At 41.2% G+C, this 26,923-nt stretch overlaps 1 protein-coding gene across 6 annotated transcripts in view; it reads right to left on the reverse strand.

Annotated features, from left to right (window-relative positions):
* Positions 1–26,923, reverse strand: part of LOC139534554 (adhesion G protein-coupled receptor L3-like) — a 301,582-nt gene that overhangs the window by 7,665 nt on the left and 266,994 nt on the right. For all 6 annotated transcript variants that reach the window (XM_071333764.1, XM_071333763.1, XM_071333762.1 and 3 more), the window contains exons 17-21: positions 19,884–19,950; positions 18,681–18,772; positions 9,178–9,346; positions 8,733–8,858; positions 5,681–5,777 (exon numbers count right to left, since the gene is read on the reverse strand). In XM_071333764.1, the coding sequence (XP_071189865.1) occupies positions 5,681–5,777; positions 8,733–8,858; positions 9,178–9,346; positions 18,681–18,772; positions 19,884–19,950 (551 nt within the window). The remainder of the gene's footprint in view (positions 1–5,680; positions 5,778–8,732; positions 8,859–9,177; positions 9,347–18,680; positions 18,773–19,883; positions 19,951–26,923) is intronic.

Consider the following 26,923-nt stretch of genomic DNA (forward strand, 5'->3'; position numbering starts at 1 on the left):
GGAATAACTGACTGACTTTTTGGAGGGGAATTTGCTTCATTTTGTGAAATAGTGAGAGTTACGGTATCCAGTTGCGAACATATCTGCAATAAGCTACTGTTTATATGTTATGTTCGCAAACGCCTAAGAGTTTTCTCTCTTCAGATTCAGAGCACATATCAGGATCCTAACATGTGCTCTGTGATATGCCCGATTCAACTGTGCAGTGTACCAATACCAGAGTGCGTAAATATCTTCGGAAAACATCTTTCATCTGAGGTGGAAATGCACGCCAATTAGTTCTGCCGACGCAGTATCCTACACTGTTCTCTTGCAGTGCTCTGAATCTGTCAGAGTGAGGAAGAGAGAGAGAGAGGGAAAGAAAGAAAGCAAGGGAGATAAACCACTTCTCTAACGACATATGACTCTCGTCTTTGACAAACAGTTTCGAGGAATGACTGTCTCAATTACACATCTGAAAACGAACCGCAACCAACTCTGAATGGAGAGGTATACGTAGGACTTAAGGAAATGGCAGGAGTTGGATGATGTATGACTAATTATGATAGCTAACGTTGAGGATTGAGCACAGCTCTGTTACGCATCCTGTACTAAGTGCATCACGCACTGCGCTAATGATGACATGTTGGGAATGGGCTAACACTTACAGTATGTGTTATGTGTTGTATGCTAATTGGCCAGCAAGGGCATGATGGGAATGATACGGAGACGATATATCGGTGCTATTGTCTTACCACATTTATTAATGACTAGAACTATAATCTACATCAGGTTCCTGCTGGGTTTTCTACTCCTCTGAGCGTACAGGGAACAAAAGGGCCAACATCATAATTGCGTGAAAGACAACCTTAAGCTTAAAACACATCTTTAAGTCCAGCTGAATATCAGTTATCCAGTTGAATAACTTCACAAAGATAGTTTCAACAGGCAATCTTTCTATGAATGCATCATTGCCGGAGTATCTTCAACTCCAACACTATCTATCACAGTGGTCATTTCAATTAAAATGGGAAAAATGAAACAAACAAAAAACTTCTTAGCAAAGAGCAATTTCTCAAGCAAGAATTTTTCCTGGCCTATCTGGGAGTGGTCTGAGTAGGGAGGGGAACAATAGAAACTAGCTGTTATTGGCAGAGAGGTTTGGAACTGTCTTTCTTGTTTATCTTTAACTAATTTACCGCCTGGTGCATCCCACCAAATCAGGCTGAAATTTCAGACGGTCTTACACCAAAAGGGCATGATAATCATTGTCACAATTTCACAATTTTCTTTTTATTCTGAGCGGTAGAGCTTGGCCCGCATTTTGACTCAGAAAGTGGTCTCGGCAGAGAAAAGGTTGGTGACCATGTTGATGCATCGAAGCAAAATCCTGATTTACTCAAGCAAATTCCTTTTTTAGACATAATTTACATACGTTGTTTGATGTGTCAATTAACATGGATGTATCCATTAGGTTATTGCTTCTGTTTGATATAATGACTACGTGCTCCTTTCTTGTTGCTGTTGGTTCTCTAATTACGAAGCCTTCCAAAAATACCAGCCTCTTTTGATATGATAAACAGCTCCTCCCCACCCCCGGCTGCTCGCCCACTTGTGTCTGTGTTTGATAAATTGGACCATTTCCAAACCGTACCGATTGTGTAGCAATAATCGTGAATGTGGGGATAAATTAAACATGTGAGGCTATCAAGATGATTGCATGCTTCCTACTCGAGAGGAGAGAAGTATGGAGTCAGCTGCAGTTATGTAGAGACTATGAGGCGGGGTACTGAATACCGATTCAAAAAGGACTAGCAGGGAGAGATGCATGCTCATACACATAATTCCATAATAACATTGCCGAGAAGAGCAAGGGGGAGGTGGGATTCTATTCCCATCTGTTTGTGATGCTTTTGACGCTTCAGAACATGATGCGTTATCCTGCGCCAGACGGAAAATGCATCTGGGCAGACTTCGTGTTTATTCGAACACTTCATACATCAGACCCGATGCGTTTCAACGCCTCGAGCGAAAACGTGTTAATTAATTTACTCCTCTCTTCCTGGTCTTCATGATAGATCTATGGCAGTGTCTTCTGGGCCTGTCCACCCCACCGCGCCCCACCCCTTTCTTTCTCTCTCTCTCGCTCTCTACCCCTCCCTCCCTCTGCTAAAAGCGAACGTCTTGGGATGGCGCTCGTTGCGGAGTGCCTAATTATTGAGATGGCCACACTTCCTTTCGCCGTCTAACATCAATCCGTCATCATAACTGGGCATTAGTGTCTGAGGGCAAGGGAGCGACGAGCAGATTTAGAGAGTGAGGTAGCGACATGGACTCAACCTCTCCATCAAGGGACCCCATGACTGGAGAGGAGTCATCCCTGAGAAATGTCAGGGTGGTGGCATCATCATCTAGTGCAGATAGGATCTAGGAACCTATGATAGATGCTTCTCACACTGAGACCTCAGAGACAGAGCACTTGACACATGTTATTCATTTGGACCGCCATCCGATACGCTATGATGTATTTCTTTAATCATTAAAGGAGATCATTTTCACAATATAATGAAATTGTGAGATAAGCCTTTGATGATGGTTATACATATTTGTAGGTGACAATTATGTAAAATAAAGCAATTACTATTACTTTCCTGGTTTCAAACTAGTTTGGTTGACAGTTCTCATGAAGATGTGTAGAACATTAACAAACATGCTCTTGTCTAACTGTTTGTTTGGTTAGGCAAATTAAATTATGCTTTAAGCATTTCATATTGACATTTACTTTGGTTCTTGGTTCCATCCGGTGCAAAACTAACCCTTTTCAAATTAATTAAAAGTGTTGTCTTAATTAAATAAATTAACAAAAACTTTGACTTGCATTGTCATATTTAAAAGCTTAGCTATTTTACAAAAGTCAAGGTAATTTAGGAAGGTGTTGAGTGTCTTTTGAGTCCCTTTGATATTTTAAGTAGAAATTGTGCAAAAATATTGGATTTAAAAGCCCTTTAATATACAGTGGCTTGCGAAAGTATTCACCCCCCTTGGCATTTTTCCTATTCTGTTGCCTTACAACCTGGAATTAAAATTGATTTTTGGGGGGTTTGTATCTTTTGATTTACACAACAAGACTACCACTTTGAAGATGGAAAATATGTTTTATTGTGAAACAAACAAGATATAAGAAAAAAAACAGGTGAACCTCCGTCCCAGGCTCAAATCTCTGGAAGACAAACAGGTTTCCCCTCAAGAATTTCCCTGTATTTAGCACCATCCAGCATCCCTTCAATTCTAACCAGTTTCCCAGTCCCTGCCGATGAAAAACATTCCCACAGCATGATGCTGCCACCACCATGCTTCACTGTGGGGAAGCGGTTCTCGGGGTGATGAGAGGTGTTGGGTTTGTGCCATCCTTGATGGCATAAAAGCTCAATTTTAGTCTGACCAGAGTACCTTCTTCCATATGTTTGGGGAGACTCCCACATGCCTTTTGGCGAACACCAAAAGAGTTTGCTTATTTCCTCTTTAAGCACTGGCTTTTTTCTGGCCACTCTTCCATAAAGCCCAGCTCTGTGGAGTGTACGGCTTAAAGTGGTCCTGTGGGCAGATACTCCAATCTCCGCTGTGGAGATTTGCAGCTCCTTCAGGGTTATCTTTGGTCTCTTTGTTGCCTTTCTGATTAATGCCCTCTTTACCTGGTCCGTGAGTTTTGGTGGGCGGCCCTCTCTTGGCAGGTTTGTTGTGGTACCATATTCTTAAAATGTTTTAATAATGGATTTAATGGTGCTCTGTGGGATGTTCAAAGTTTTGGATATTGTTTTATAACCCAACCCTGATCTGTACTTCTCCAAAACTTTGTCCCTGACCTGTTTGGAGAGATCCTTGGTCTTCATTGTGCCGCGTGCTTGGTGGTGCCCCTTGCTTAGTGGTGTGGCAGACTCTGGGGCCTTTCAGAACAGGTGTATATATACTGAGATCATGTGACAGATCATGTGACACTTAGATTGCACACAGGAGGACTTTATTTAACTAATTATGTGACTTTTGAAGGTAATTGGTGGCACCAGATCTTATTTAGGGGCTTCATAGCAAAGGGGGTGAATACATATGCACACACCACTTTTCAGTTTTTTATTATCTTTTTATCTTTTTCCATTTCACTTCAGCAATTTGGTATTGTGTATGTCCATAACATGAAATCCAAATAAAAATCATTTTAAATTACAGGAAAAACGCCAAAGGGGACAATTCTATAAATCAGATTAAAAAAACATTTTAATGAATGAAAACACACTAAAGAGTCAAAATACAGCATCCTCTGTGACTTCTAGAAAGATTTTAACCCACTTACCCCCAAAATGTCTCCAACTTTTCACCATCATTGTTAAGTCATTTCTGAAGAGTATTATTTATTACATGTTATTATTGATTCATTTTAAGGTAAAAAAACAACAACCTGTCCCTCATTTGAAGGTTACGTGAACTGAACTTATTTTATTTCAATATGGTGAGACTACTCTTAAAAAAACCACAAAAAAAACTGTCAAATCAGTGTAAAACCAGGTGAGTTGGTTTTACTCTTCTGACATTTTCTGGTGTTTTGTGGAGGAAAACAGAGCGGGTCGAATCATAACACGTTAACCCTGTTAACCATAGATAGACAGGCTAGAAATGTTTTCATAAATATTTTTTGGGGGGTGAAGCTTGCATACAATTGTCCCTACCTGTTGCACACAAGCAGCGTCCATTGCCCATGTCACAAGGGGATTTAAAATCGTCAACACGTCCTGTTACCGTCAATCCTGTTACTTTATTTGGAATTGAATAGGCACTTACTATAGTCCTTTTTTAATTTAACTTCTTGAGATGGTGTATTTTATTAAGTTGAACATGTCTATGACATAATGTAAAAAATGTGTGTAATTACACTATTCAAAAAGGCACCTAATTGGTGGAATGACCCAGCTACTAATTTAATAAAGGGATTCATAATTATTTTAGAAACAACAGGACCCCTTATATATATATAGTACAGGTCAAAGGTTTGGACACACCAACTGGTTTGTGCTTAGTGGGACTATCCAGGTGACTACCTCATAAAGCTGGTTGAGAGAACACCAAGAGTGCACAAAGCTGTCATCAAGGCAAAGGGTGGCTATTTGAAGAATCCAAAATCTGAAATATATTTTGATTTGTTTAACACTTTTTGATGTCTTCAGTATTATTTTACATTGTAGAAAATAGTCAAAATTAAGAAAAACCCTGGAATGGGTAGGTGTCTCAACTTTTGACTGGTACTGTATATATAAATATGAGAAGGTGAGTTGGAGACATACTTTTGTTCTGTGCACAAAACACAAAGTGGACCACCTTTCGTCAAGCAACCATGCCACGATCAAGTGTGAAAACCACCCACACTATGCTGACTTGATGGATAGCATATTTCACTGTCAGGACAATGGATGAGCATTTTGTCCCAGCACTAACACACCTGATTCAAACAATCACGGTCCAGACATAAGACCATTATTCGTCAATCCAGACAAAAGAAAACGGTGTCTTTGTGCTGTGGCGGAACAAAAGCCTGCATATGCAATTCCTCCCTTCTTCCTTGACATCACACAACCCTGAAAACCTAAGTGTGAGGCTGGTGGGTTGCAGGGCCTTCAAGCATGCGTGGTGTTAACTGACTAATTATTATTACCTCGGTTCAACGACGCTGAGCTGTTGATGTCGCCGGTTATGAAAGATGACTCCGACTGTTTCCTGACTGTGTCGTTCCACATCCGACGGATCCGGCTCTGCAGAGGGGGAACAACACAACTAACACGTCAGTGGGGTTTTGTAACGGTAATGTAAATCAGCGCTCAAAGACTAGATGGCCTCCAGTTAGAAAGTATAGCGCCGTTAGAAAGTCAAATTTTGTGTTAAAGCGGGGTTAAAATGGATTTCATTGTCATTTGTTGTCAACGATCTACACAACATACTCAAAGTAATGTCAAAGTGGAAGAAAAATGATCTTAAAAAAAAAAAAGATGAATGAAAAATAAAACACTAATATACCTTGATTAGATAAGTATTCATTTTTATTCTTCTTTTCAATGTGTCATTTATGTCATTATTGTAGAGTTAATACAACGTTGTTGATCCATCCTCAGTTCTCCCATCACAGCCATTGAACTCTATAGCTGTTTTAAAATCCCCAATGGTCTCATGGTAAAATCCCTAAGCAGTTTCCTTCCTGTCCTGCAGCTCAGTTCAGAAGGATGACTCCATATTTGATGTGTCTGGGTGGTTTAATACCTCATCCATAGCATAATTATTAACTAGACCATGCTTAAAGATAAAGTCAATGTCAGATGTGTTATTGTTACCCATTTACCAATCACTGCCCTTCTTTATGAGGCTTACGAAAAGCTCCCTGGTCTTTGTAGTTGAATCTGTGATTGAAATTCAATTCTTGACCGAGGAACCTTACAGATGTTGTATGTATGGGGGACAGAGGAAAAAAATAAATGTCATCCCCTATTATTTCAGTGAGTCCATGTAACTTATTATGTGATTTGCTAAGCCAAATGTTACTTCTGAACTAATTTAGGCTTGCCTAAACCAAGGGCGTGAATACTTACGCAACAACTAAATTGTAGTTATTCAATTATTATTAATTTGTACAACATCAAAAAAAAGACTGACATTATGGAGTATTTTGTGTAGATCAATGACAAAAAGCTACAACGATATCTATTTCAACTTTATAACGCAACAAAATGTGAAAGAAGTTCAAGGTGTACACTTTCTATAGGCACTGTATGCGTTTTGGGCGGGCGAAGCATCGTTCACTGGCCATATAAACACACACCTCAACCCTGTGATGACGCTCTCATTCAGACCTCTCAACATAGAATTCCCTGCAGTTCAATTCCTGTATTCTTTGTTACGGTGTCTTTCTGTCAGTCTTTGTAAAGGTTTGACTTCAACACCTCACAACAAAGTCATCGCTACCTCTCGCTGCTGTTGTTGCTAACCCGTTGCTCTACACTACTGTAAGAGTCAAGGCCATGTTCAACTGTACGTGGCTGTGATTGCTTGTGGGAGCAGGCCTGTCTGGAGTAACAGCATGGGCAGGGTTTGCACTTTTGGGACTATTCCATTGGTTTCACTGCGCTACACAAGCTCAATCAAGCACAGCTTAAGTCTTTGAGAAGAAAAAAAAACTATTCTGAACCAAAATATAAACGCAACATCCAAGATTTTACGGAGTTACAGTTCATATGGAAATCAGTCAATAAAAAAAAAAAAATTGGGCTCTAATCTATGGATTTCACATTACTGGGAATACAGATATGCATCAGTTACCAGATACCTTTAAAAAAAAAAGGGCGCCAGCATCTGGTGTGACCACCATCTCATGCAGCGCAAAGGTTTCATTTTCATAGAGCTGATCAGGCTGTTGACTGTGGTCTGTGGAATGTTGTCCAACTTCTCTTCAATGGCTCTGCGAAGTTGCTGGATATTGGCGGGAACTGGAACACGTTGTCGTACACGTCGATCCAGAACATCCCAAACATGCTCAATGGATGACATGACTGGTGAGTATTTAGGCCATGGAAAAACTGGGACATTTTCCAAGTTCAGGAATTGTGTAGACATCCTTGCGACAAGGGGCCATGCATTATCATGCTGAAACATGAGGTGATGGCGGCGGATGAATGGCACGACAGTGGGCCTCAGGATCTCGTCACGGTATCTCTGTGCATTCAAATTGCAATCGATAAAATGCAATTGTGTTCGTTGTCCGTAACTTATGCCTGCCCATAACATAACCCCACTGCCACCATTGGGCACTCTGTTCACAACGTTGACATCAGCAAACAGCTCGCCCACACGACCCAATACACGTGGTCTGCGGTTGTGATGCCGGTTGGACATACTGTCAAATTCTCTAAAACAACGTTGACTTATGGTAGAGAAGAGTGGCCTTTTAGAGTGGCCTTTTATTGCCCCCCAGCACAAGGTGCACCTGTGGAATAATCATGCTGTTTAATCAGCTTCTTGATATGCCACACTTGTCAGGTGGATGGATTATCTTGGCAAAGGAGAAATGCTGACTAACTGGGAAGTAAACAAATGTGTGCATCCCACAAATTCAGCTCATGAAACATGGGACCAACACTTTACATGTTGCGTTTATATTTTGTTCAGTGTATTTCAACCCAGGTCTGTGTGGGAGTGGGGTTGTTCAGTGTTCATACTTCAAGTTCAAAGGTCTCTTTCTCTATCCAAATCTACCTTTCACACCTTCCAACTTTTATTTTGAGAGAGAACCCTACCATCGTAACCACCCAGAGCACACCTGTTTACGATGTACTTTGCTAATTACACGTTAATTTAAAAGTCTCAGAGTTGCCGATAAATTACAGCGTGTTTACGAGCGCTTCCGTTCACATGCGGTTCACAGGGAAAACCAGGGGTAGGTTGTCAACGTGCTGCTGTATGTAATTCAAGGGTTATGGATGCTGAAATCAGTTTTCATCGTGACAGGTGCTGATGCTGTACTGTTGACTATTTGTACTGTGTACTGTTAACTATTAATTAACAATGTGCTATTTCAACAAGTAAATACAATACACATAATAAAATAAATTCTCTGGTCTACACCAGCAGGTAGAATCAAGAAACAATTAAATATCAGATATGCTTGTAATCAACAGAATACACTGACAGCTGACAGAGTTGAGAGGAGAGGGACCTCCTACCTGTGACCCTGTGGAATAGCGCCCTGGTGGGCGGGAGGCTGAGCTCTTCCCAGAGCCAATGGAACTCTCTACACTCTTGCCACTGCAGCAGTGGGTACGCAGACACTTTCCGTACTCCTTACGCACCTGTGAACCACGCACGCACACATTCCTATTCAGACGTAGTTAATAACTACAATACTTTTGATTGTGAGATTGTGAGTTAATAAATTCACTTTTTTGATGGTACGGGCAGTGAAATTAGCCTGCTCCCCATCTGAAAGTGCTTTAACCAACTCTTAGTAAGAGGAGCTAACTTGTATCATGCTTCTCAGAGTAACAGTGGTGATTTAGGATCGGTTTTGCCTTTAGATCCCAATTAATACGATTCCCAGATCAGCACTCCTTCTCTGAGATACTTTCTGAACACGGGCACTGGACCACAAGGTTAGAGGGAAACACGTACCTTCTTCTGGAGGACACAATGGAAGATGAAGATGAACATGCCCTGCAGGGAGTTAAAGATGGTGAAGAGGTAGGCCATGATGACCGTGCTCTCGTTGACGTACATCAGGCCGAAGGCCCAGGTCAAGCCCAGCAGACAGAGCAAAGCGATGGCCCCAATCACCCACGATCTGTAAACACAACGTCGAGACAACGTCAACATTCTGGACGTCCTCAGAACTGATACAGGAGTACCAAATGAACTCAATAACTTTTAAGTTGCGTGCCCTCACTTTTTGTTGGCTGTAATTTCCTAAAGAAATGAATGTGAATTATCACCATACATACAGCTGGTTAAACTATGAATTGACAGTACAGTCTGTAACTATGTAAATATGTCATTGTCCCATGAAGCTAAAGGTGGAAATGCACAAAGTGTAAATGTTTTGTTGAAGCTAAATAATAAAGGTCTTCGTCTGGTTCTATATTTCAAGACCAGATGCAGGAAGTGGTGACTGTTCTTAGACTTCCCACTTAGCATTCTGTCAGTAGTACACAACTCAGAAGGAACATCGTGACTAGGTGTTCACTGAAGCACAAGACAAAGAAAGATTTCAAAACAAACTTTCAGGTTGAAAAAGTACATATTGCAAGAATTAGTTTACAGACTTCCCCCATTCTACTTGCAACCTTGGTCTGTGAACATACTGATGAATAATAAAGAGAAACAGGTGAAAATAAAATGTCCACCAGACAGACAAAAGTTGGACGAAGGGAAGGCGGGAGGGAGGAGAAATGAAGTGGAAAATCGACAGAGGAGACAAATCGACTCGAGATAAAATAAAAAGGAGTGAAATTGAATTTAATCTTGTTTTTGTCTTTTGTTATTGTCTGCTCCTAGGGGACACCTAGGATTTTTCTCTCGCTCGCCTTCTTTCAAGTGTTGCATCCATTACGTGTTTGAAAAGTCACAGACCAATAGACCATAGAAATAGTCTTTAAAAAACTTGAAAATGGGAGACACACTATTATTATCATCTCAGGAGTAGTAGCAGTAGAAAACTCTAGTGAAAAGTCAAGGTAACTCTCCAATATCAAATGAGTACTTGGTGTATAATGAATATGTAAATAATAGGCGATACAGCCTGTATGACCTCAGGGCTAGCATATAAGGCATAATCACTGGAAGGCAATTTGCATATGAACACATGTGAACACAGTATTGTGAATGTGGTGCCCGAGGGTTGTGCCAAAGGCCTTGACAGATAATTAAGCTCTGAATACTTATGCTAGTATAATCAGAAATACCTGTGCATTCAAAATCAAGGAATTTATGAAAACATAATTACTTTCTTCAAAGCTTAAATTGCACAGTACATGACTGCTTCTCTCGTGACAAACCGGGAGATTTGGTGCTGGGTTTGGAGATGACTTCAAGAGAAGCGCACCTACTGTAGAGAATAGTGATGTGTGTTACTATGTCTGTATGCATTCCCTACGACTTGACCGAGAGCGTCACTTAACATTTAGTAAAGGCAGGAGGTGGTATCAACATTACTCATTACTTTGTTATGAGAAAATTAATGGCTAATGAACGGTGTGTCATAAATATGATGGTCCATTTTACTTACTTTATCTCAGGTTCGTAATCCTCATAGCTGACAGGAATAATCAAAATAAATGAAAAACATAAAATTAAATCAATAATCAAACAAAACACCAAAGCAAATATTAAAAGAAAATGATTTTGAAAGCTACATGCTTACATTTACACACGTTGTCAAAATTATGTGGACACCTGGTTGTCGAACATCTTATTCAAAATTATGGACATTAATATGGAGTTGTTCCCCCTTTGCTGCTATAACAGCCTCCACTCTTCTGGGAAGGCTTTCCACTAGATGTTGTAACATTACTGCGGGGACTTGCTTCCATTCAGCCACAAGAGCATTAGTGTGGTCAGGCACTGATGTTGGGCTATTAAACCTGGCTCGCAGTCGGCGTTCCAATTCATCCCAAAGGTGTTAGATGGGGTTGAGGTCAAGGCTCTGCGCAGGCCAGTCAAGTTCTTCCACACCGATCTCAACAACCAATTCTGTATTGACCTAGCTTTGTGCACGGGGGCATTGTCATCCTGAAACAGGAAAGGGCTATCCCCAAACTGTTGCCACAAAGTTGGAAGCACATAATCGTCTAGAATTTTGTTGTACGCTGTAGCGTTAAGATTTCCCTTCACTGAAACTAAGGGGTCTAGCCCGAACCATGAAAAACAACCCCAGATCATTATTCCCCCTCCATCAAACTTTACAGTTGTCACTATGCATTCAGGCAGGTAGCGTTCTTCCTGGCATCCGCCAAACCCAGATAGGTCCGTCGGACTGCCAGATAGTGAAGCGTGATTCTTCACTCCAGAGAAGGCATTTCCACTGCTCCAGGGTCCAATGGCAGCGAGCTTTACACCACTTCAGCAGACTCTTGGCATTGTGCATGGTGATATTGTGTGCGCGGCTGCTTGGCCATGGCAACCCATTTCATGAAATTCGCAACGAACAGTTATAGCGCTGACGTTGCTTCCAGAGGCAATTTGGAACTCGGTAGTGAGTGTTGCAACCGAGGACAGTCGATTTTTATGCGCTACGAGCTTCAGCGGTCCCATTCTGTGAGCTTGTGTGGCCTACCACTTTGCGGCTGAGCCGTTGTTGCTCCTAGACATTTCCACTTAACAGCACTTACAGTTGATGGGGCAGCTCTAGCTCTTGTCTATGGAGATTGCATGGCTGTGTGCTCAATTTTATACACCTGTCAGCAACAGCAACAGCAATAGCCAAATCCACTAATTTGAAGGGGTGTCCACATACTTTTGTATATATAGTGTAGTTAAAGGAGAGGGCTCAGGGGGACTACCACAGACACAAACATAGACAAACAGAAAAAAATAAAAAATGGCTGATCAAATAAAACACTATATTGATTACATCCAACATATCTCCAGCCAGAATCCTCTCGCTCTCACTCGTATTTTGTGAGTGAGTTGCAGGTGCTAAACCTAATTATCTCGGGCGTTTCCACTCCTCAATGAATACAGGTGGGTGTCCGCCTCAATCGTAATAAATATATGAAATTACTGGGGCCAACCATTAAACATAATTTTCCCAGTTCTATCTTAATGACCTGTTGGGGGAGGCACTTCATCAAGCTGGTTTCCCCCTGGACGGTCAGAGAGACGAGGGTGCAAAAATAATTAATAAAAAACTGGGAAATATTGACCTGGAACTATGGACATTTTGCAAAGGGATGGACGACTCGGACAGTGGAAATTGGATAGAGATGCCAGAGGACATAATAAAAGTAGTAGGGAGGACATGAACAGGATATAAATAGGATATTTATAATATCTTTCCTGGTTTGTATATTTCAACATAATGAGTACTGGATCTGGACGCCGTTGCTTTTCACATCTGCAACTAAGAATTGATGATGATTGTCATTTTCCCGTGTGTGGCCATCTTGGAAGAACATGGTTCAAGGTAGTAGATATCCCCAACAACCAGTATGTCCTCCTGCAATTCACTCCGTAAAAGTTCAAAATATGTACTTTATCTGCATTGTTATTTAAAAACGCCTTTCAAAAGTGCATCATTTACTCCTGCATTTTATTATTTATTTATTTTTAAGTTGAGAAACTCTCCTAATTAATCCCGTACCACTTTCAGTCTTACAGACCTGGGCCCATTGCCAAAAAAAGCTTAAGTAGCTCCCGCTGAGCCAGTGAATACCCTCGCAATGATGCCACTCGAGTGACACGCTCAATGGTTCCACCGCCGCAAAAAGAGCACTTGTGCACATTCACCGGAAAACGAGGGAAAAGCGTTCATTGTGTTAATAGTCGGGTATAAATATCAAAAATGAAAAGAAGCTGAGGAGTAAAGTGTTCTAATACAACAACCACATTAAATTGGCACCAATTTCCTTTTTTGAAAAGAGACAAAAGACAATTCTGAGAGGTGATATGCATTTCAAAGCTGATCGCAATTGGTCAATTGAGTCGCCTTTCACCTCGGCATAAAGGAGTCTCATTGGCGAGTTGAAAGGAAAGAAAAAATGCTGCGATCTACTCAGCGGGATGCTAATTGTTTAACTAAAGCTATGCATCTGAGAAATGTTAATTACCTGAAATTGTTTACTTCAGATATAAATTTGGAGCGTTTGATGCAGGAACAGGATCATTTTTAAAGCAACGATACCATCTTAATTTGCATATTATTTCAGGGTCTATTGTAGGGGGATTCCTCAACATGTAACGAACTCCTCAATGTATTTGCCATGAGGCATATACAGTACATCTACTCACTGTGCTGAAAGAGTCATGAAAGAGTCGTGTCATGAAAAATTGCACATTTCTCAGCATCTTGTGGACTGCAGTCATGAACGCTCAGCCATTTCCCAGACATAGGGTTCGACAAAGTTTAGTAAAAGTTTGAGTAAGTGAGGAGAACGGCATCCAATTTGTGCCAAAGGAACAACAAAGCTAAATCTTAGAGTACCAATACCAGTGGGGCGAAAATACAGCGGGTTACGCCAACACAGCACACCACAAACAGATGAGGAATTGCTAAACTACTGCCACATGGGAAAGAGTACTATGTTTAAAGGGAAGGGTAATGGGGTCCACACGCAATACAGTATATGTGAAGGCATAATAGTGCAGTCCTCTGTAGAAATATGTTACATCTTACCAGTGCCATTCCACAATAATGATTCCATCGTAATAACGATAGCTACCACGAGGAAGAAAATATGAAAGAGAAAGAATAAGGGGTTAAAATCAAAACAAAAAATGATTCAATAAGACAGAAAGGGTACCATGCAGTAGTAATCAAAAGAAAAGAAAGTGAGAGAGTGTGAGTGAGTGTGAGTGAGTGAGTGAGTGAGTGTGTGAGTGAGTGAGGGTGTGCGAGTGAGTGAGAGTGAGTGAGTGAGTGAGTGAGTGAGTGAGTGAGTGAGTGAGTGAGTGAGTGAGTGAGTGAGTGAGTGAGTGAGTGAGTGAGTGACTGACTGACTGAGAGCATGGAACATTCATTACAAAACAAAGCAACGTGATGATCAAAATACACGATCAAAAATACGATCAAAATATAAAGAGCACAAAATATAAGAGAAAGATAAAAGATCCTACTTAATTACCAACTAGCAGGTGTCGAGGCTTAAAAAAACTAAAATATCTCCATCAATGTTACATTGTTAGTAGCAGCCCACATTGTTAGTAGCAGCCCACATTGTTAGTAGCAGCCTAAATCGTATCGAACCTGATTATTTGGAACTGATGTGCTAGTGTAACGGATGTGAAATGGCTAGCTAGTTAGCGGGTACGCGCTACTAGCATTTCAATCAGTTACGTCACTTGCTCTCAGACTTAAGTAGGGTTTCCCCTTGCTCTGCAAGGGCCGCGGCTTTTGTGGAGCGATGGGTAACGACGCTTCGTGGGTGTCAGTTGTTGATGTGTGCAGAGGGTCCCTGGTTCGCGCCCGTGTCGGGGCGAGGGGACGGTTTAAAGTTATACTGTTACATTGATGCTGTTGACCCGGATCACTGGTTGCTGCGGAAAAGGAGGAGGTTGAAAGGGGGGTGAGTGTAACGGATGTGAAATGGCTAGCTAGTTAGCGGGTACGCGCTACTAGCATTTCAATCAGTTACGTCACTTGCTCTGAGACTTAAGTAGGGTTTCCCCTTGCTCTGCAAGGGCCGCGGCTTTTGTGGAGCGATGGGTAACGACGCTTCGTGGGTGTCAGTTGTTGATGTGTGCAGAGGGTCCCTGGTTCGCGCCCGTGTCGGGGCGAGGGGACGGTATTAAAGTTATACTGTTACACTACAGTCCATTCAAAAGTAACCAAGAGTGTGGTTCTCAGAGTAGCAGAATCCTAGGCCTATTACGTTGTACCATATTTGTAAACCACATTTGTTTTCGTAGCCATATTTTGACAAACTGTCAGGGTAGAGGGGAAGCATTGGACACACTGACCATGTCTGCATCCCAAATTCCCTTTATAGTGCACTACTTTTGACCAGGGCTCAGAAGGCTCTGCACAATAATAGGGTGCTATTTGGGACGTAGTCCTGGTGAATGAGATACATAAATCTAGAGGAAGGTCTATCAGACGTCAGAGCTGGGAGAGAAGGGGTCGTGACATTTATGGTGTGGTCTGAGAGACAGTCCGCAGGTGAGGTTTCTGATTGGCCAAGGTAGACTAGCGTGATAAATCCTATGATGCAGAGAACGAACGCTAGTCAATATTCTCTCCACAGACAAACAAGGCAATGCATCTAAAAGGAACCATATGTAACTCATTCACAGTATTCTTAGACGAAATCGTAACACTTGCTTGATAAACGGCTAAGGGGAGTTCAAAAATACTGTCTTTACTAAACTTTAAGATGTAAACATAAAAAAAAAAATGGTGTGCTTAAATTTCTCCAGTCGCCTTTAAAAACACTCAGTTGGTGATGATTATCTACTCAATAACCCGTTAAGTTCAAAATCAGGTCACAGTATCAACAGCTGTTGTCAAACGTGTTAGCACTAAGATGGTTGACCTACTGTACAGGAAAGTATTCAAACCACTTCCCTTTTCCACATTTTGTTACGTTACAGCCTTATTCTATAATTTATTAAATATTTACATTTTTGTATCAATCTACACACAATACGCCATAATGACAGAGCGAAAACATAGTAATTCATTTTATAATCAGGCTGTAACGTAGGCTCTCAATAATCCTGCAGCAAGAGGAAATGTGAATTGTTATGTGGATTATAATATTGGACATTTTTGTAGGGGTGCTACTTTTTTTGTAAGGAAAAATCAGTGGAAGTGGAAATTACAAACTTCAGAAGCCTTTTTAAATCTCAAATACACTATAAGTGTAAAAAGGAAAGTTCTCCTGCAACAGGGCGCTCACATTAAGATCCTAGAATGAAACAAAAGCAAGCTAAACTGATGGTCATTCTTGCTGTAATAAGAGTCCATAGTCGCAGAGGCACAACAGTATTCATGGCCTATTATTACATATAATCATATTTACTAACCTGGTTTTAACTGGTTGTTATTGAGTCACGGATGTATGCACAGCTCTGGGCTTACAACTCTGTCACACCAACATGTCTCAGACTGCTATCAATGGTATCCAACAGATTACTATTGATTCTGATACAGACGGTCCTGTCCAGTCGAGTGTTTACTCAGCTCTCCCATCAGCTCGGGATTACAATTTAGACAGGGATGTCACTTGGAGTTCACAGAGCAGGCATCCTCTGGAAAACTGGCCTCAACACCCGCTAGAATGCGAACTATAATGTGTGTGTGTGTGTGTGTGCGCATAGGAATAAAGCGAGAAAGAGTGTGAGTGTGCGGCGGGGTGTGTGAAGTATGTGTGTGCGTGTGTGTGTATGTGCACACTTGCTGAGAGTACAAGGCCAGCGGAGGCTCACTCCACTCTGACAAAAGCAGTGACAAGACGCTCGAGATGGTGCCACTAGTATCACCGCCTTAAAACACACCGATGCCACCAGTGTCTTCAAACAGGAGGACAGGTAAAACATAGAAAGTAACTTTATCCATCAGCAGGATATAGGACTGGTAGAGGCAGAGAAATGACTTTAGCCTAGCCACAAAATAAGTCTACCCTGACACCTGGTTGTAATTACACCCCAAGTCAACACCACAAAAAAATGCTGTGTCATTGTATTGACATGGCTCCTAGAGGAGAAAAGGCCCCACTGTGTCATTGTATTGACATGGCTCCTAGAGGAGAAAAGGCCCCACTGTGTCATTGTATTGACATGGCTCCAAGAGGAGAAAAGGCCCCACTGTGTCATTATGCACTAATGTAATGTTAAAAGACACGACCAACACCACCTTCTTCCAAATGACCAAGAATTACACCACATAATGAAAACACAACACCAGCAAAGCTGGGCATGAAACACAGCTACGATTCAAATTTAAATGAACTAAGTCTAGGAATGACCAAACCTTCAACATTCTATCCAATTGTTATTGTGGTGATATTCTCTCTGCTACTGCACGGTAAGCGGTACAGGAGCGCCAAGTCTAGGTCCAAAAGGCTCCCTAACAGCTTCTACCCCCAAGCCATAAGACTGTTGAACAATTAATCAAATGGCCACCTGGACTATTTACATTGACTTCCCCTTTGTTTTTACACTGCTGCTATTCGCTGTTTATTATCTAGACATAGTCACTTTAGCCCTACCTCCATGTACAAATTACCTTGATTAACCTGTGCCCCCGCACATTGACTATGTTTCGTTACCCCCTGTATATAGCCTCGTTATTGTTATTTTATTGTGTTACTCCAGTTAATTTAGTAACTATTTCTTGAACTGCATTGTTGTTTAAGGGCTTGTAAGTAAGCATTTCACTGTAAGGTCTACCTGTTACGTTACAAATAACATTTGATATTAAAACACATTTATTTATACTTATTAATTGTCACTCATACATTGCAACGCCAGTTAATCTTTTACTGCAGTGCGCTCAATCAGGGTCACACAGAGTGTTTTCTTGGTGTTCTTACACAAATCTACGTTGAAACACAAGTATACACCTCACACACATGGTTATGGGCTTAATGAATAGACACCTGTATCATGTCAGATATAGAGTTGAAATCTATTACTTTGAGTTTGCATCCCTATATTACACGTTTTATGCATCACAGACTGAAATAGAACAAAACCTTTTGACATAGAAACACCACATTTTCAGGGTTTGAAAAAAAGGATTAATTATGAAAAACATTTCACCCTTGAGGCCAAGAGAGGGCGATTTGGTCAATTGACTGCAGGGAAGGGCTACCAGTGGGATTTATAATGTCATTCATATTTTCATATCCTGAGTGGCAGGGTGCGAGCATTCACGTGAGTGCACATGTACAGCACGCATGCAGGCGTGCACACACACAAACACTTCCTTTTATGAATATTCATCCGTGTGTTAACGGATGACGACAGGTCGGGTTAATTCCACCAGATTGTCTCTTGGCCTTTTCTGCCGCTGACAAGCGTGCACTCCAGATAATGGAGGACGCCTGCCGGAAGACCCGTCTCATTTTAACCCTTGCCTCCCCGCCGTGACACAGCCTTTAGTGAAACAGAGTTATGAACCCGGAGGGCTACACTTCCTGCATGGCCATTCTCACCCTTCAGATGTGTTTTGAGAGGTTCACAAATAACACAGGACTATACAGCTTCCATCTCAAAGTCTAGGCTTATTATGATGTACATGAGATCAATCGTTCCTTATAATATCTTTGTGTTTGGCAACTTATATGCAAAAGTGACTTACAGTTAACATATGTTCAGTATACGTGGCCCAGGTGGGAATTGAACCCACAAGCACCATGCTCTAACACACTGAGCCATCGGAACCTGGTTTGCCATATTAGGTTACCACTGGCATGTACGTCATGTCTGCAAGGTCCCAATGCATGGGAGGACGCGTGACTTACTTGATGTTGTCGAGGCAACCCGAGTCGGGTTTGAGGATGGCGGTGTGGTGGAACATCTTGTACAGCGCGATGCCTAGGAATATCACGTTGAGCTGGGAGAATGGAGTGAAAGAAAGCAGAGAGCATAGCTGAGATGGAGTTTGTGTGTTGTAGATGATGTTTTCATTTATTTTTTTAAGTCGGGGAGGACATTGTTAGAGCTAGTTGAGTATGTAGTGTAGGAACAAGAAGCGGTTTCCAACTTTGCCAAATAGAGCACAACATTATATGAACATTGTATACAGTATCACTACCATGTATGCACTGAGCTCTTTCCATGAGAGACTGACCAGGTAAATCCAGGTGAAATATATGATCCCTTACTGATGTCACTTGTTAAATCCACTTAAAATCAGTTTAGATTAAATAGTAACGGACCAGCGGTGGCGCCATCTCAAAATAGTATGGCCCCCTCGAACTGACACCAATTGAATTGTAACTCATAATACACTGTGCTGGGGAAGTGACTAGCCCTTTTCTACGTCTCTTCTACTTATCTCCCCCCCTCCCAAGTCCTAGAGGGACTACGATTCCAGGAGGAGTCAGCCTTTCTTAGTGGAAGTATTCTGGTTGTTACAGAGAAAAAGCATGAGTCATGAAGTGGAAATAATAGTGTTTTGTGATTTCAGAAAATTGGAGCGTGTAGAAAGCGCATTAGACATGCATTTCGGGTTTTGAAAATATCCAAGTTAGGAATTAACCCGTGAATATTTGTGTGTGTGTGTGTGTGTGTATTTTACCTCAGCCTTTGTGGCTTCGGAGTGCCTGCTTGTGTGCCTGTGTCGGATTGTGTGTCCTCTCTCTGTGCCTCAAGGTACAAAGTAATAGTAAACCTAGTGTACGATTCTAGGTGGAAGTTCTGGGTGAAAATCAATCATAAATCGTAGAGAGGCATCACTTGGCGACTGATTTCTAAGTGGAGTTCCTCTCTCCCTCAGCAAAGACATCTCTGTCAGTTGTGCGGCAAAGCGACTAACCGCAATACTTCACAATTCACATCCTCATCCATTTCCCACCATGACACATGACCAGCAGTGGCTTATACCCAACGGTGTTACAGAGGAAAGTGGATGTTAAGTTCTCTCTGGACCATTGAAGCAGTGACCTGGGGGGCTAAATAGGGTTAATGAGATAGTACGGGAGTGGGGAAGTAGGGACGCTTACCATAATTATCAAGGTTGCCGGTCCTATGAAACTCCAAATGAAGTAAGTGTCCAGACGAAGCCAGCACCTGGAGGGGAGAAGAAAGAGAGAGTACATCATTTATGGAATATAATCATCATCATCATCATCTCCTTGTCTTGTTTGACCATCTCTGCTACATGAATAGAGAGAATGTGTGAGAGGAGAGAACAGTAAAGAAAGAGATGGGGGAGGGAGAGGGATGGAGAAATTGAGAGAGAGAAGGGGGTGGGGAAGAGGGAGGGAGGGAGAGCGAGAAGGGGGTGGGGCGGGGTAGAGAGAGGGCGAGGGCGAGAGAGAGAGCGAGAGCGCGAGCGGTAAGGTGAGGCCGGCACACAGGACATACATCAACATGGAGGCTGGAATGACAAAGAGAAATGAGCACTTCAAAAACACAGTGCCGCAAGGGGGTAGGAGAGTTATGACCATTGCATGAGGGTTTGGAGGGTGGGATTTTGGAGTTTCAGTGCCATAACTGCTTATAGGGTGTGATGGTCACAACAGAGTTATCAAAGGACAGAGTAACAAAACTGTAAAGTGGCTCGGGGGTGAAGTTTCCCCTAGGTACAGGTCCACTCCCCAATCCTAAAATTAAAGCTAGAATCCTTAAATGCTATATCCATTTTTGGCCTAATAAATTAATGACATATCCCCATTGATTCTTACAACTTATAAACGCCTCATGAGCTTAGCTAAAACCAAAACATACACTTTTTACTCCCATGTTGTAAACAGCGTAAATGTAAACAAACACTGTACAGCCTCAAAACATGGTTCAAACTATACATTTGATACTATGGATGATCAGTCCTTCACTCTGCGTCTCTGAAATGATCCTGTCTGCAGCACCTCCAGGTTGGTATGTTAACATGTTAATTAGGCTTGAGGTCCATTCCAAATCAGGAGTTGAATAGGAACACAGAAATAGAGTTCATACTTGGAAAAGTTTGCACAGAAAACAATGGAATAAATTCCATGCCCTCAATTGAATTCCATGCCCTCAATTGAATTCCATGACATCAAATGAATTCCATTCCCTTAATTGAATTCCATTTCCCGCGTTAAGTAAAACGAAATTGAACTATCACAACCATATGCACACTTTTACCTTTTTTACACTACTGTGCCGACCCAAACCATACTATGCTGGCTTTCGGATGCATTTCCTTTCACATTGTCCTTTCCAGCAACTATGGGGGATGTGTAAGCGGGCCAGTGCAGTATGGCTCAGCTCAACTAGTGTGAAAAGGCCTATAGAGACCTCGATGAACTGTTCAACCTCATCATGCTAAAGCTAGACTCAGAGAAATGACGTTGCAACGAGCAGCACTGGAGATATTGAGATGAGCGAGATGCATCACTTCGCCCACAAACAGTCACACACAGTATCGGCGCATGTGCACGTGTTCGCTTCATGCTGTTCAGAGCATGGTAGCCAGGGCCCCAAAACAGGGCCCCAAAGCCTTGCGTTTCAATGCTCTTAGTTGTTGAGGATATTTACCCACTATGCGGTTTACTTTATGGATCTACGTCATATCGCGGAGTCTACTGTTAACCAATGAACCCCTCTTACAGTCCATTACCACATCAACACATGTGCTTGCTTCACTTCTCCGGCAGGTAGTCTAGGGGTTAAGAGCGTCGGGCCAGTAACCGAAAGGTCGCTGGTTCGAATCCAAAATCCGACGTTCTGCCCTTGAGCAAGTCAGTTAAACCCCAACAGCAATTTCTCCCTGAAGACGTGGACGTCGAAGGCAGCCCCCCGCACCTCTCTGATTCAGAGGTATTGGGTTAAATGGGGAAGGCACATTTTGCTTGAATGCATTCATTTGTGCAACTTACTATGTATCCCCTTTCCCATCACACAAATACAAGACATGGCAGTTACAGTACGCTATTTGGCTGATTGAACTCGAATGGGCCCAGATATGATCACACAGGGCCGGATGCCGGATGAAGGCAATACTGGGACGACAAAAATGAAGTTGATACATGACCTGTCAGCTAAATTATTAATCGTTTCATCTCCGCCGCTGCTAGGTAGACCTCCATTTTTGGCCATCTGAAATGACAGTTTCCTACTCTGTAGTCATTCAGACTGACAAATAGGCAAAATGGAAGGGGCAACAAATGTTCTGTAATTCAACGGCATTTTAAGGCAGATTGAGAGGACAGCACTTGGCTTCGGACATTGCGGGCCGTACTCGAACAATGGAAGGAAACGCAACAATGCAACTGGAGATTTAATAATACTGTAACGTGTCACCAGTGTTCCTTCTAAGCCGCTCAATAATTGCCAGCCGGCACGAGATTGAACTTCACTAAAATGTACACCATCTTTCCTGGCTTTAAACAGATACATTTTTACATCTACTGTGGAAACTGGGATTGAATCAACATAATAACACTCCCTTTTAATGCAACAAACCAAATCTAACTTCAAGACTAAGTTGGTGGTTTTGATATAGGCTGAGCCTGCTGAGGAGCACATTGGCGTACCCTTGATCTATTTCATGGGCATAAGCCTTTTTTCCATCACCCTCTGTCAGAGTAGCTAGCCTAGATGCACATTTGAGATCACAGAGCAGAGCCGTGTGTGCGTGTGCACATTAGTTAGTGAGTTTCTAGCCCGGTTACAGCTAATATGGGTCAGCAATGAGGGAGTGATTGCTTCCTACAAGAGCACGGAACGTGTAGATATCTAACAGTCTTTAAAAAGCGAGTCAGATAAAGAGCTTATTTTTGTCTTAAAGGGGCAGTGTCCTGTTTTGAGACAGGCTTGAATATGCAAATAAGCCAAAAGGAAGAGAGTATGAATTGAATTTGGTAAAGTGGTTTCTTGCATCATATAACACAATAGAATGTACTTTTCAGTCACCTACTTGGCCAATTTTGTTACAGATCATTTCTTAAATGTTATGAAGTGATTTGAGCTTTCAGACAACTAAAACATCAGCTCTAAAATGGTTAATTAATGTCAAGCCATGCATAATGTTTTTAAAAAGTCTCATGGAATGTAGGCCTACATTGAACACCACATATTGGCTATTGTAGGCGATATCATAGAAGACAACAGCTATAGCTATATCCATGTGGAAATGTTTTGTTGATAGTCCACTATGATAGGTCTACATTATTCTCAAATAGCCGCAATAGCCTATGGCCACTGTCTGAAACTGTAACTTAACACTAGAACCACCTGGCCCTACAGCCTATAAGTACCTTATAGAGAAGGTTGAGAAAGTCCTACTGAAAAAGTATATAGCCTATTTTCGACACCACTTCCAGACTATGACGCATCAACATTCTAACAGTTTAATCAACACATTTGATATACGCTATTGGAAAAATAATCATTAGGTCGTGTTTAAGAATTTCTTGGGTAACATTAGAATACTAAAGAAAAATATTATTTAAAAGAACATAATAGCATTTCCTTTAGTTTAGGTTACTCTAGGCCCCTCAAACTCAACTCTGGACATTGAAGTCAGTCTCACTGCATTTTTTCGCTTGTACCCTTCTAATCGAGGATGATTTAAATCTGGGATACCAGGTGGGTTAAATTAATGATCAAGTAGAACACCAGCAGGCTCCGGACTGCTGGTAAGAGCTGAATACACCTGCTTTAGCCTATAAGTAAAAAACAAAAATCAAATCACAAATAAATCATTATAATTTTGTTTTGGAAGGTCTAAAGAAACATTGTGGAAATAAGAAAATGTATTTAAAAAATCAGGATAGAATATTATGTTACTAATCTTTGCTTAGTAGCCAGAGCAATGCTGTCGCGCAAGTGCTGAATGGTAAGCGCAGATATTCTTCGAAAAAGTGACATTTAAAAATAGAGCTGCACCTTTTGAATTTTGAGAGTTATTTGACAAAGTGTCATAGAATGCAGAATATACTCTTTCTGATACTATATAGAACATTTGACCTGCATGTGACTCTGAAGGAGGATTTGATTAAGTGATGCTCCTTTCCCTGCATATGTCAATTCCAAGCTGTGGCCATTTCTTCACGTAAAATTTAACAACTTATAATATTTTCACTCATCAGACTATTGTAAAATCTAATTGGGTCTTTAGGCTAACTGTTATTATGTGTGAAATTAGTTTAGGTGTTGTTTCGTTTCTGTGTTGTTTAGGTGTAGTTTCGATGGGCCGGCTGTGCAGGCTGACTGGCATCGTTTGCTTCCCCTAGCTCATCAACATGGATAGAGTAAAATACATGTTTTGCAATTTTCGTTTGCCTTACAATAAATATGATAAGTAATAGAGTTATAGTAAATAAAACAGTCCCTTAACAGCTTCCAATTACAAAGTAAAACGTAAAAGAAAATATCAACCCACAAAGTGCACGGTGAAATGATTTGCTACAAACATGGGTGCCAACTCTGATAAATAGGCATAACACACACTCATCATTACACTATTGTTGTTCTAAATTAAAATCAACCGCTTCACTCTCCTTGCCATTCAGTAAGGCCTAATTTAATTTCAATTGTGAAGTTAAGTGCACAATTATTTCCTATTCAACTATTTATCATTCATTCAGTGAGGAGAGAGAGACGTATTAGCGCCTGGCTGGGTACCAACGTCCTACAGCACATTGTCTTTGCGGGTTAAGTTGGGAATAGGTGTGAGAAAATAAAACTGGTAAAAAGGCTCTAAATACTTTTCTGTTTGTGATTTTACAATTCTGACAAATGAGCAGTGTAAAATACAAACATTTAGGAAAAGTCAGGGAAGAGACAGGAAGTTGCTTTTCTTGGGGGGGTGGTCGATTTTTTTTACTTACAAAATCAAAGTGGGTACAGCCTCAGCATTCACAGGTAACGCACGCCGGATGTTGCACAAAATGCTTGCAAAATGAATATTTCCACTCACAAGACTTGAAATTTGCTCAGTGCTGAACATTCTGTGTCACCCCGAACACGGACTACGATAAAGAGTGTTCAGAAATACATACTGAGTCCTGAAAAATATATTTATTTTTCTTACATGAAATGGCCCTAGTAAAATATTCACTCGCGTTTCAACCATATTAGGTGTCAGTAGCGTTATTAGACTACAGTCGCAGCTACAAGCTCAAATTACTTGGCAGAGTATGTGCAATTACATCACACACCAACACGCTCTAGCACCGTTATGGTGCCAAAAGAGGCTTTGAAAGAAAATAAATACAGATGGGTTAGCTGACGTTGTCACGGAAACGATGCCCACGCTTCAATGGGGCAGGAGTCCATGAGTTGTTTTGATTCTGGATGGCCAGATAGCTAACAACACTACACACGTTTCCATTCACAGTTTTTATGCGAGTAAAGTCATACTGTATATTTCAAGAAAATCACGACTGTTGTGATGGAAACAGGATGTTTTGGTCCAATTTTGCATTTTAGCTAACCCTAACCCCTTTCCTAACATTAACCTAATTCTCCTAACCTGCTATGTTAATTATCCTAACCTGATGCGTAGGTTCTCCTAACCTGCTACGAAACGAAAAATCTGACGTTAATTTGACAAAAGCTTGATCCCTTCTAGCTATGAATGGCTACAGATGATAAGTTATGATGAACTTCACAGGGTGGTGAAAGTGCACAGTATGAGCTTGATGCTCCTTTCCCCCAAAATTTGAGGGTGTAATTCTGGTGACATGATGATCGAGGCTTGACTAACGTTTGACAAATAAAATCAACATAACATTTTTTTTTCAGACCTCAAAAGTGGTCTCCTGGTTTAAGCATTGTTGTGGAGTTAAACCATCCAAATGTGTTCTTTTTCTATTAAAAAAGCGTGATTTTTAAGATTGAAAAAAATAAAAAATAAAAATGGTAGGAAAAAATGGAAACCTCACAAAAATTGCGTAATTTGGGAAAATAAATGATTGAATAAGGCAACATCAAAAAAATCCCAATTTTATAGAGCCCTACAAATGGCACTGCACTATGGGCTCTGGTCAAAAGTAGTGCACCATATAGGGAATAGAGTACCATTTGGGAAACAACCAGTGAGAGTTACTTTGGTGTTACTGGGACTTGACAATTCTCCCCGTGGCTCTTATCAATGGATAAGAGGAGACGATGTAAACACATGCGCATATCAAAGGCTTCCTAAGTAGTCATTATAAAAAATGCCGAAAGCTGATTTTTTTTAAAGGGAAAGGGCTGTCATTTCTGGAGAATACTCCAGGCAGCAATCCTCCGACTATCTGCTTGTTCGCCTCTCCAGTCATGTCAGGGTTCTGTTGCTTTTTGAGCGTATTCTTTTCCCCATGTGCCGGCCTGACACTGCGTTGGCGGCAGCCTCCTCTGATCTTGTTGGTTACGACGCAAAAGAGAATAGAAACCCAGGTAGCGTTTTGTCTCCCAACGCATAGTGTTGTGTACCCGTATAGGTGACACTGATACACAGCTTCTTGACACATTAGTTTAGCTCAGAGACACTTTGGAGAGAGGGGGAGAGACGAGAGAACCTCTCTCGAGACGAGAGAACCTAAAGAGACTTAAAGTCACGCGTGAGGACATGAGGGGCTCCACGTATGCCAAGGTGTCTAAACGCAGTTTATCTGTTGCAAAATGGACAGAGATCCTCTCAAAGTTATAACAAACTGTCATTATTAAATGTCAGTTAAATGATCAAGTAAATTATTTTGGGTGAAATGTGAGCTATGTGGCTTTTTGGTAAAGCATTATTGTCATTTGTAAATATGAACTGAGTTCACCTCATGGTATATAATTTACAGTAGAATAGTATATACCCCAAACCTAGGGCTTTTTAAAATTAATAAATTCACTGTTCATACAGAGATATTGTCCCCAACAACTAACACAATCTAACAATAGTTTAAGAATACTCTGGCAACGTAGACTAGACTAATTTAGCATTTCGGTAAACAGTTGAAAATAACAGATTGTGGAATCAATTGGAACATGCTGCTATTCAAGGAACAGAAACACTTATAACACACTTACTGTTTAACTCCTGAGCGAATTAGCCCCATAACAGCCTAAATGGAACTACGTG

The sequence above is a fragment of the Salvelinus alpinus genome, chromosome 11 (genome assembly GCF_045679555.1).
Source record: "Salvelinus alpinus chromosome 11, SLU_Salpinus.1, whole genome shotgun sequence".
In the NCBI taxonomy this organism is placed as follows: Eukaryota; Metazoa; Chordata; class Actinopteri; order Salmoniformes; family Salmonidae; genus Salvelinus; species Salvelinus alpinus.